The sequence below is a fragment of the Pelodiscus sinensis genome, chromosome 25, assembly GCF_052426305.1.
Source record: "Pelodiscus sinensis isolate ZL-2025 chromosome 25, ASM5242630v1, whole genome shotgun sequence".
NCBI lineage: Eukaryota > Metazoa > Chordata > Testudines > Trionychidae > Pelodiscus > Pelodiscus sinensis.
In genome coordinates, this window is record NC_143076.1 from 5,652,605 (window position 1) to 5,664,814 (window position 12,210).

General features: G+C 42.9%; 1 protein-coding gene across 1 annotated transcript in view; it reads left to right on the forward strand.

Moving 5' to 3' along the window:
* Positions 1–12,210, forward strand: part of NCAPD3 (non-SMC condensin II complex subunit D3) — a 53,937-nt gene that overhangs the window by 20,357 nt on the left and 21,370 nt on the right. Inside the window, exons 14-22 of the mRNA XM_075916399.2 lie at positions 2,521–2,594; positions 3,346–3,480; positions 4,501–4,721; positions 6,778–6,969; positions 7,318–7,415; positions 7,528–7,643; positions 9,632–9,739; positions 11,399–11,513; positions 11,607–11,714. Of these exons, the coding sequence (XP_075772514.2) occupies positions 2,521–2,594; positions 3,346–3,480; positions 4,501–4,721; positions 6,778–6,969; positions 7,318–7,415; positions 7,528–7,643; positions 9,632–9,739; positions 11,399–11,513; positions 11,607–11,714 (1,167 nt within the window). The remainder of the gene's footprint in view (positions 1–2,520; positions 2,595–3,345; positions 3,481–4,500; positions 4,722–6,777; positions 6,970–7,317; positions 7,416–7,527; positions 7,644–9,631; positions 9,740–11,398; positions 11,514–11,606; positions 11,715–12,210) is intronic.

Consider the following 12,210-nt stretch of genomic DNA (forward strand, 5'->3'; position numbering starts at 1 on the left):
AACAGGTAGCAGGTTTAAAAGAAACAAAAGGAAGTTTTTCTTCATGTAGCACATGGTCATCCTGTGGAACTCCTTGCCAGAAGAGGTTGTGAAGACCAGGGTTTAAGAAACAACTAGATACATTCATGGAGATTAGGTCTATCAATGGCTTTTAGCCAGGATGGGTAGCAATGGTGTCCCTAGCCTCTGTCAGACTGGGAATGGGTGATGGGAGGGGGATTGCTTGATGATTCCCTGTTCCATTCTCTCCCTTTGGGGCATCTGGCATTGGCCACTATGAGAAGACAGGAGACAAGGCAAGATGGACCTTTGGTCTGACCCTATGGCCGTGTGTTGTGTGAGAGTGGAATTCACTTCTTTGTAGCATTAGATATTGGCTACTGCTAAAAGCAAGATATAAAGTTAAATGCCTTGGTGCAACATGGCTAGCTGCTAGTGCTAACTCGTCTACATGACAAAATTGGCATGCAACTTGACAGCTCAGCACATATCATGTTACTATTAGTAAAGGGAATTTGAGGCTTTCTTCCTGTTTTCCCCATCCATCCATCGACTGAAATAATCAAAATCAACATGTTTATATTGTGTTGTTTTGACCAATTAAAATATTCAGAATTTTGCAGAATGATACAATATCACAGACAGAATTTCTAAATTTTCATGATAAAGTTTTAATTTATTAGCACAAAATTCCTCCAAGAGTACAATGTGGCTAAGGCATGTTACAGAGCCTATGGTGCATGATGTGTACTACATCTACTACATCATGTTCGTTCCCTTTCTAGTCCTTCTCAGCCTACTTGGTACTGTCCCTGTCCACAGTGCTGAAATGCTCAGTCAGTATCAGTTGGTAAGAGCATGATTAGCTTAGCCAGTTTCCCCCTGCAATAGTTGAGTTTGTCCTAGACTGGCCTTCCCTAAAATTTGTTGCTACTAATTGAGGCAGCCTATCTCTGTTCCAGTAAAAGGATCTGACATTATAAAGCCATGTAACAGCTGGAGTTGAGTGGAGAGAATAGCTGCCAGTTTATAAAACCATTTGGGGCCCAATCCAAAATCCACTAAAGTTAGTAGAATGATTTACCTTGACTTTAGCGATTTCGGGATCAGACTTTCATGTCTAGCTTGGAGCGCTGCTTCTGTGTTCTGGTCAGTAAATTATGGAAACGCTGTGTCCATATTGGGGAATTGTTTTACACTGAGACTTTGTAAAGTATACTTGGTAAGAAATTCCAATATAGGAGCCCTGGAAGGTGAAAGCAGCTTTAAAACCAATTCACCAGAAAAACTTTAGTGCTGGAATGTTGATTGTTCTGTGTGTCAGGGGTGATAACAGACACTGTAAGAGCCTAGTTACATATACCAGTTAGTAAAGTTGCTTGGGATGGGGGTGCAGGGTGGGGGTTGGAGGGGTCTGTGTAGGAGGTAGGGTGCAGGAATGTGCTGGGGAGAGGGGACAGGGTGGGAGGGGGCAGGGGATGGGATCGCCTGCCTGGCACAGCTCCTGGAGAGTTCAGGTTGCTCCACGTGGCCCTGTGCTTATAGGCACCACTTCCCCACTACTCCCACACACTCTGCTCCCATTTGCCATGATTCCTGGCTAGTGAGAGCGATGTGGGTATGGGGCCTACAAGCAAACCCAGGGACAGAGCTTCACTGTGCTCTTGTCCACAGAGCTGCTTCATCCCCCGCTGCCAGGCAGAATCCACGGGCCTGCTGTAGCCCGTGGCTTGTCTTGATCCAGCCCACAAAGCTCAGGACTCCCCTCTTCTTCCCTCCCCACCCCCCAGCAGGATGAGCTGTGGCTAGAGCACCAGAGTTGGTTCACTGTGCTGCAGGGTGGGGAACCCCCAAGCCTTGTGGGCCAGATCAAGGCAAGTTTCAGGCCGCAGGTTCCCCATCTCTGCAATAGAGTATACTTGAATTTTCAAAAAACCTTTGACAAGGTTCCTCACCAGGATTTCAAAGGATTCATAAATAATCTGGAGAAAGTGGTAAATAGTGAGATGGCAAAGTTTGCAGACAATGCAAAATTACACAGGATAGTTAAGTAAAATGCGGACTGTGAAGGATCTCACAAAACTGGCTGAGTAGGCAACAAAATGACAGATGAAAGTGGATGTTGATAAATTCAAAGTAATGGATGTTGGAAAAAATCCCAACTATAACATACACAATGATAGTTTGTAAATTAGCCGTTAACACAGAAGGAAGAGATCTTGGAGTCATCATGGATAAATGTAACCTGATTTTAAAAAGTATTGGATAAGTTCAAGGAGGTTAGGTTTATCAGTGGCTGTTAGCCAAGATGGTCAGGGATGCAATACTATGTTTAGAGTATCCCTAAAGTTCCAGCTGCTAACAACTGCGACTGAATGTGACAGGGGACAGATTGCTTGAAATTGCCTGTTCTGTTCATTCCCTTTCCTGTCATAGTGTGCTATTTGCCCTATCAGTGTCTTCTGGTGATACTTCAGTCTCTACCTGTGTTGCAGCTCATGTCTTTCTTTCCATGGACAGGGAAGGAGATCATGGATATGTTGAGACTCAGAGCAGGAGATGAGAAGACAAATGTCAGGAAGTCTGCGCTCCAGGTATGTGTTCTACTGAGCACTGAGTGTGCTATTAATATAAATATGTAGGCTACCATCCTGCAATGAGTTCATGCAGTGATCTGCAGATATGGAGCTTATTGAAGGTTCATGGCCTTGTTTTGCTGTTCATGCAGGATACAGGCAGGTCTTGCAAAATGCTTTCTCTCTTTGTTCCTGATAAGTGAATTATGCAGGCAAAAATTCTACCAGTACTTTCATTGATGTTCACTTATTTCATCATTTAAAAATAGGGCTTCTTTTCAAATGTCAGTAGGCTATTAATTTAAGCAATTTCTGTATATAAATTGAGGCATGTTAGTTGGATAGTGCATTGAGAATTCATGAACTCATTTACAAAGGAACCGGGTTTTGCCCAGCCTCAGTTTTTGGCATGTACTACTTTAGTTAAAAAAAAAAAAATAAATCTTAGAACAACAGGCATTTGGTTTTGAAAGAGACTTACAAATATATTGTATTTGGATTTTAGAATGTTTTCCTTTCTCTTGTTACGGAACGATGACCCACGCAAATAGAAAGAGAAACTGTGACTACAGGGGAAAAGCTGACTTTATTTACATGCTGTTACAAAGCTTGTTCGCTTACTGTTTTTATGTCCCCCAGTTTTATCTGTACATCTTGGGACCAGTTCTTCTCCCATTGAAATCAATAGGAAGTGGATTAGATTTTTCATTGGTAGCCAAGTGTGCACCCATTGAACTCCTTTTAGTGTTGTCATAATTTTTTATTTTAGGTTTTCATGAGTATCTTGAAACACAATGTGATTCCATGTACCCCGGAAGACTTGTCCACTCTTCAAGATCGCTGCCGGGACCCAGCTGTCTCTGTCCGGAAACAGGCAATACAGTCCATTACAGAGCTCCTTCTGGTGAGGAGAAAAAATTATGCTCTACCAGTCTTGATAAATATTGTGCGTTCTATCGGGGGGGAGGGGAGAGGCCACGTAACAGATTAGCCCCTTATTTCTCCATTGAGTTTCTTTAGCTTGATTTAACTTTATTGCCTTTGACATGAGATTGTATCTTATACATAGTTGTAAATAATATTAGACATTGCCTATTGTTATACACATCTCTTTCTAGCTCTGATATAGCTCTCATGTAGCAAATTGGTATGTTTGTTCACCTTGTCGGGTAAAAGAAAGAAAAATCTGAATCGTTATATTGAAATTACAATATGCAAATTGTCATTGAAGCATTTTTCCTGCTTTATTTTACAAAAAGTTAGGCAAATAAGATCAGAGCATAAGTTTTATATTAGGCATAGCTCACTACTGCTAGTTTTAATTACCTGCTGTAGTGCTTTACTGGAACCTTGCTCAGACTGATTTTGGTTTTAGTAAATAAATGTTACAAAACCTCAGGTCAATAGGAGCAACTACTATGTCAGTGTTGCTCAAAGTGGTTCGTAAAACCACTCTGAGAAACCTGCTAACTGGCCGCTCTGGTGAACTTATTTACTGGCTACGGAGCCTCGCGGCTCCCCTTGGCTCTGGTTCGCCATTTGCAGCCAAGGGGAGCTTCAGGAAGCTGCAGCCCAGCCCATGCTGCTTCCTGCAACTCCCCCTGGCTGCAAATGGTGAACCGGAGCCAAGGGGAGCCGCAAGGCTCCGTAGCCGGTAAATAAGTTCACCGGAGCGGCCAGTTAGCAAGTTTCTCAGAGTGGTCTTGCGAACCACTTTGAGAAACACTGTGCTATGTTGATCATGACTATAATACTCAGCAAATCCATGGTACAGAGATCTGAGGTTTCACTGTTCTCACGTGCTTCATCAGTACATTGGAAAGTAACATTTCTTGAGTCTGTCAGCATATATAAATTCTCCTCAATTCTGCCTACAAAATCTGAATTACTAAGTATTTTTAATAAGGAATTTTCTTCTCTTTAGACTCAACACACTAATGTTATGATACAGAAGGCCTGGTTAACAGGTGTGATTCCTGTTGTGATAGACAGTGAAAATTCAGTTCAGGAAAAGGCCTTGGACTGCCTTGATCAGCTTTTGTTGCAGCACATTAAACATTATAGTAAGTTCAGGCATGAAGACCGAAACCAGACACTAGCCTGGGATCTCCTGGCCCTTGTCACTGCAGAAAACCAGGAGTTGAGGTAGGTCAGTTGTACGGCAAATGGGAATTTGAATTCTTATTGGACCCGCATGTTAGCTACCCCGACTTGTATTTCTTTAGTCATGTACTGCTATTACAATGCCTGTACTTGTAGAAAAATGCTTGAAATGTGTCCCACTAACCCTATGCCAGGAGATGATTGATTGCTCTGCGGAACAATTGTAGCTTGTTTGTTGGTTAGGGTAGGAGAACTAGGAGACAAGTTCAGGGTTCTGTTTCCATCTCTGCCACTCGCTGTATGATTGCAACCTTTGTGCATCTCTGTCTGCTTACAGTGAAAATGTATGCAATATCTACTGCACAGGGATGTTGCGAGGCATAATTAATTTTTGATGAAGCACTTTGAGATCCCCAGGTGAAAGATGTTACTATTAAGTGATACTGTCAGTGCTAATGTAGGTATTGTTATATTCTGAGCTTCTTGTGTTGCTCTACTAGTTTCATGGGAAAGATATAGCAGGCCTGCAAATCAACAGCCAATTATTTCCATGTTGGCAGTTGGTGAACACAGTTCTCCTGCGTATTGGATGTTTTAATTTTGTCACTGATGCCTATTCCCTGAACCCTGGTCTTTGAATAGGAGAATGACACATGTGGTGTGTTACTGGTGTATTGCTAGGAAGTTGGACTATTTTTCTCATCACACAATTAACTTTAATAATCATATATATTTGGAGAGATCAGCATACATGGGGGTTTTTTCCCCCTTCATTCTGGTGTAAAATATGTGACTTGTCTTATGACTAATAGCAGCTTTGTGCCTTCTGGGGAAAACTGTGGGAAGTAGCGAAAGAGATGAGGTGTCACACAAAATGACAGGGACACACCACTGATGAAAAGCAGCCTTATGTTTATTAGTCAACAACATGTAATAGTTTTTAAATAGAAAACTGATCTGTTGGTCGTGCTGCCTTTTTGGCTTGCAAATCTATTTTATAACAGGTTGGCCCAGCACCCTCGGGACCTGACTGGTCCCAGACAAAAGAAGGTCTGGGAGGGCTCTCCTTTGAGATGGGTAAAACCAAATCCCGAAACTCCCAGGATTTAATACATTTATTTTCCTCTTGGCTTATGAATATTAGCTAGAGAACCACCAAAAAAAATAATTAAATTTTCTTCGCAATAAGCATACCAGACATCGGACGCAATTTGGCGGTGATGTGAAATGTATAGTGTTACATCCATGTCTTTGTGCGCACCTGAATTGGGAATTGGACTATGGAAGAGAAGATGTAAATATTTGAGGGCTAAATGTAGACTAGGATGTAATAGTGCAGTCGATTAACTAATAAGCAAAAGTTCATAGGTTAATGTTCTAGACTACGTGCATTCCTTCTCCCTCCCCACTGCGGCTAGTACATTTTTTTTAGCAGGCTGTCCAGCAGCCCAGCCCAGCTCAGTCCCAGCTTGCGCTGGGTCAAGGACCTACCTCTGCTGCAGCTCTGCATATAAAGTGTAGTAGGAGCTGAGTGGGCAGGCAGCCTGGCTCAGTTCCAACTCACGCCGGGTCCAGGAGCTCAAGCTGCCCCTGGACAGGGGCTGTTGCCACCCTGTGCTGCTGCCTCTGTTTCAGAGACAGTGGTGCAGGGCGACAGGCAGCCGGTCTGTGAGGGGAGGTGGTGTTGAAACTGGTTGCCCTCGTGGACCAAGTCCCGCCTGGCATCCTATGCTGCTGCCTCTGATACAGAGGCAATAGCGTGGAGTGGGGCTGGCGGCACTGGCTGCTGGCCTCAATCCCGGGGACTACAGAATAGTCAAGTAACTGATAAGAATTTGTGAGGTTAATCTACTGTTCAATTAACCAATATTTAACATCCCTGATGTAGAATGAAAATCCTGATTTTTGGTCAGAACAGTGAGAAGTGGGAGCTTTATTTGAATAAATAGCCACCAGCTGGCAATATCACCAGCTTCGTTGTGTTGACTGCTGAGTGAAGTGTGAACTGGCTAAAATTGCTGGCCCTCAACATAGCCCCCCATACAAGCTGTTTGTTAATGTTGTGCTTAGCTCTAGTCTCTTTTCTGTCTTCTTCTAGCCGTTACTTAAACAAAGCCTTTTACATATGGTCCCAGAAGGAGAAGTTCTCTTCTACTTTCATAAATAATGTAATGTCACACGTGGGAACAGAGCATGCTGCATCAGCCTGGATGCTGCTCGCCAAGGTAGCAGGTTCGTCCCCCAAGCTGGATTACTCCAAGATCATCGAATCCTGGGACAATGTCAGCAGGTGCGTTGCCTCTGCCTTAGTCACTAGTGGGCAGTAGAGGGTGGGCTGAAAGAACTCGCTCCTCTTTCTGACTCTTCACAGGTAGAGCGCTGTTCAGTGACTGCTTAGATCAAAGTGCTTCATTTAAATTAATGGTGCTTCATGTAGGAGGCAAGCAGTGGCCCAGAGCTTTGAGCAAGAGCTTGATCATCTGCTACCTTAAAGTTGCCTTGGAGCTCTATCCCTGTTCCCATTCAGCCTGGCCGTTCTGTCTTCAGCATGCATACTCCAAACGAAAGCACTTTCTGACTCTAACCAGTTGTTCTTCTTGGAGTCATGTTTCTATTTGTCCCCTTGATGGTCTTCCAGGCAGCAAATTCCCAGCACTGACTCTGCAGGTCACATGCTGTGCGTAATTGGACACGTTGCAAAGCATCTTCCCAGAAACACCCAGGGCAGGTTGATTGGTGAGTGCCTTGATGTGGGTCAGTATTCAGCATTGCCTTTCAGCTCCACTGTGTATTTTTGTGTCTCCGTTAACAGTCAGCATGAGCCTCAGGTGGTTGACCTTCTTTTCAGATGATATCCAGTGCTGGCTGAAGGAGCTGAAGTGTCCCCTTGAGGTGATTAGCCCAGCTGTTGAAGCTCTGCAGAAGCTCTGCCATGCATACACAGATGCCCCGGAGGCGGCACAGGTAAGACTTCAAATACGCTTTTAAAACAGTGTGTTTGACGCATCTCTTGTCTCGGAGAGGAAAACTGCTCTCTCCTGAAAATGCTGGCTTCTTGAGCGCACAAAAGGAAGAGATTTCTGTCTCCAGGAAATTGCACCTCTCTTCTGTTTAAGCCTCTCTATTGGCATATCACAGCAATAGTGGCATACACCTAGTGAAAAGGGTGGGTTTTGAGAGAGCTGTTGTTTTCAAAAGGATGTTCTGGACTTGCAATCACTTTCTTAAGGAACTACAATAGTGCCTGTTTTGAAACAGGGTGTTTTGTTCTGCATGCTTTTCCATTAGCTTATATTGAGGCTAGAAGTGCATTACATGTATGCTACCACAGAGAAAGTTGTCACTGCTAACCTGCTGTATACTCAAGTGAAAGTTAGGTGATAGTGTTTCTCAGACTGCTAATGGAATTACTTGATACAAGACAAACTAGGAAGGCAAACGCAGGTTTGTGTAAAGGTCTTTCTTTTGTAGTGAGGTCTGCAGAATGGAGTAAGCAAGGGAGATTTTAACTTATTGATGGAAAATTCTGCTTCCTCTGTAGCCGGGGAATGGGCAGGGTGGGAGGGGGCAGGGAATGGGATTGCCTGCCTGGCACTCGTGTGTTCATTTTTTTTAAATTGTATCCTTTGGTATATATGGTTGTGACTGTTTTCTTCCATTATTTGATCTGAGGAAGTGGGTCTGGCCCACGAAAGCTCATCATCTAATAAACCATCTTGTTAGTCTTTAAAGTGCTACATTGTCCTGCATTTTACTGGAGAGTTCAGGTTGCTCCACGTGGCCCTGTGCTTATAGGCACCACTTCCCCACTACTCCCACACACTCTGCTCCCATTTGCCATGATTCCTGGCTAGTGAGAGCGATGTGGGTATGGGGCCTACAAGCAAACCCAGGGACAGAGCTTCAGGAATGGCAACATACAAAAACCTGTAGGGGAACACTTCAATCTTCCTGGACACACAATTGCAGATCTAAAGGTAGCCATCCTGCAGCAAAAAAACTTCAGGACCAGACTACAAAGAGAAACTGCTGAGCTACAGTTCATCTTCAAGTTTGACACAATCAACTCTGGATTAAACAAAGACTGTGAATGGCTTGCTAACTACAGAAGCAGCTTCTGCTCTCTTGGAATTCACACCTCCAGATCAGCTGCTAGAAGTGGGCCTCATCCTCCTTGATTGGATCCACCTCGTCATCTCCAGCCTGATCCTAGTTATACCTAGGCATAGTTATACCTGCCTCTGGAAATTTCCACTACATGCATCTGACGAAGTGGGTCTTTGCCTTCGAAAGCTTATGCTCCTACGCTTCAGTTAGTCTATAAGGTGCCACAGGACTCCTCGCCGCTTTTTAAGCTCTATAGCTTACCCTAAGCAGTGTTGGTTGAAAAAAAGAGGCTTAATTGGCACAAGTTTTCCTCAATATTGGATTCTTCCTACATGTAGTTTAAATTCTATTGTTAACATGAATCACATCTACTTCATAATGGTGTCTTAGACATCTACCATGGGTAGATAAGTAAATAGCTTGAGAAGATGCAGTAATCACACTAGCTGCTCTCAGCAAAGCATAGTGATTCCTAGGTGCTATTTAGTAAATTCTTGTGCTGAAGAGGGAGGTTCTATCTATATCATTGGGCAAGGTTCATAAAGCAATGCCAAATAAAGACAATTGTTCCTTTCTGCTTGGATACCCCTGCATTTAAAGTTAAAACTTAAAGAGGAAAATAGGTGTTTAGTTCAGAAATTCTTTTGTAGTTGTTACCCAGATCTTGTTTGCAGCTGATTACTGCAGCTAGATTGCTAAATAAAGACTGGACTGCTTAGTGTAAGGGGCTAAGGGAGTGTGATTATTTTGGATTCTAGAAGGTTTTTGTTTACCAGTTCAGGACATTGCATGGAGGATGTTTTATTTAACAAGAACTGCACTGATTTGCCTTCATCTTGAAACAGGAATTGCTGAACCAGGTATGTGGAGATCTGGTAACTGTCTGTGAGCGCTATATCTCCAGTATAGTCCTCAAAGAAGATGGAGCAGAGCAGCTGCAAGAAGACCTGTTGGTAAGCTTGATATCCTTTCTGCACTGATTGATCAAAATGATGATTCCATGATTGTGTGGCTAAGCTGTGTTCTCTGGAATACTCTGCCTTGTTTATTAATAGAAGGCTTGGTTTTGTTTTGGGGTGGTTGGTGTGTTTTTTTGTTTTGTTTTTTGTTTGTTTTTTTTTTGGAGGAGGCTGGGCCTTTAGTTTGCTTTTCTGATATTTATTTATTTTTGGAAATATACATGAATTAGAATCACATGGGTGCCTTTAAAATTATTCAGGTCATGTGATGAGAAACTCTATTCTCCTGTGAGTCCTAGAGAGCAGCAGGCCTGGGTCAGTCACCACAAATTGGACACAGTAAGAAGTAGGGCTTGGAAAGTTGATTGCAAATTGAAAGCTTTCCTTGGTGAATGGGGTAGCTCAAGCCGTTAATTTCTGCAGCATCTTAGCCTTTCCCCTTAAATAACCCAAATAAATAAAACCCCTTTCTGAGCCCTTACGGTAATGAAGACAACACTCCAAATGTGATCAGAGCAGTGACCTTTTCTTTAATCTCAGTGGCTCTGCCCTATGTGCTTGTTTTATGGGAATTTGTCAGCAAACTGAAGTTCATGGATTGAAAGTCAAAAAAGGTTCCTTCTGTTTCATGAATTGCCACACAATAAAGTATTCTGTAGAGCAAATGTTGCCCTCATTTAGACCTGTGCAACCTCATTATCTTAAAATTATACCCTCAGCTAGATCTGTGCAGCTTGATGACTTTTACTTGGGATGCACCAATGTAACAGAGTTCCCAATTTGAAAGCAAAGTGGGATTGAATGGGTAACCCCTGCAATTGTAATATGATTGAGTATCCTGATGTTGCACAATCCAGAAGAGAATTCACTTTATTCTCCCAGAGATGTGAAGGTTTGGCAGGAGTGGCGTTGTTAGAAGTAGTAAAAGCTCTGTCAAAACTATAGTCAGCAGATACCCAAAGCAGCTCCCCATGGATTAAAATTGTAAGAAATTCTCATTTTCACATACTCATTTGTCCATACAGTCCATTCTTAAAGCAGTCTAGTCATTAATTGTGTCCATTGCAGGCTGCAGTAGCATAGCTCCTCTGTTCCCTTGATGCTCTTACTTTATCAAATCGTGAGGTTTCTGAAGAGGAGAGAGCAGCATTAGTTGTGTTTTCCCTATAATGATTATATCCCTGTGGTATTTCTGAGAGGTGCGTGTCTATAGATCCTTGTGTGTTAGTGACTTTTGTTACCTGTCCTAATGGAAATTTTGAGAGATGTGCCAGAAAGCTATAGAATAGACTTGATTTCCAAAGTTCTGAGGAAGTTACAATGATCTAACAAATGCATCAGATCATTGTTTGCATTTGTGATTTTTTGTAAAAGTTGGAATTGAATTGCCTGTTTCCAACTTCTCAGTAATAAATGTCACTATGTAGACAGATGTAAAGGAAATTGACTCTGCAGTGAGATAGTAATGAATTAGATCTAACTGAGCCTCCTACAGGCCCACATCTCAGATGATGCTTTCCTTTCCAAAGGGCAGGGGGAATTTTAACCTGTTTTTGGAAGCTGGTTGAAACACTGGCAGAGTAGAATAACATGTATGCAAGCTTGTTGTCAGCCCTCCTGTTCTCTTGATTGCGCTATTGTTTTTCTCTTTAGGTGAGACATCTCTTCACCCTGGGTGAGACTGCACAGCTATGTCCAGCCAAAGTGGAGAAGCGCATCTTTCTTCTGGTTCAGTCCATCCTGGCTTGTCCTGTCAATGTAGATCAATGTGAGGCTCTCTCCTTACTCTAAATTTGCATTTATGAAATAAATGCAACTCTGATTTTGAGGGTATTTTAATTCTTGGTCTGTTGTTTCTCAGTGTGTAGTCCTCCAGATGGGGAGGAACTCCCAGTTTCTCAGCCACTGTCCCAAATCAGAGGATCTGCTATGCCCTCAGTGGTCAGAGCCCATGCATTCATTACACTGGGTAAGAGCTGTCCTTCAGTGGGAATGGGTGCTGCTGTGTGCAACTGATTCCTGCCCTTTTCTCTCTTCTGTGATTACAACTGCTCCGTACAGCTCTTGGACGTGAGCTTAGACACAAACATGAATTGAATTCAGTGTTCATAGTGCTGTAGTGCCAAGCTTTGGGAATTCCCTGCAGTAAGAATATGCATACACCAATAAACACGTTGGAGTGGGTGACCAGATGTACCCAGTCTATTAAAGAACTAGTTTTATATGGATTTATCATATCTAACTAGTGAATAGCACAATTACTGGCACCTGAAGGACCCTGCAGACTTGCACCAACCTGTGTTCTTGTGAACTTGGTGGGATGTGACTATAGAACTACAGGATGCACAAGAGGCTCACCAGAAGGATGGAGGGAATTCAGTGCTTTCCAGGGCAAACTGTGCTAGAAATGCCTATCTGATGATAGCCCATATATGTTAAAAAATATGAATGAGGAGCCAGAGCCT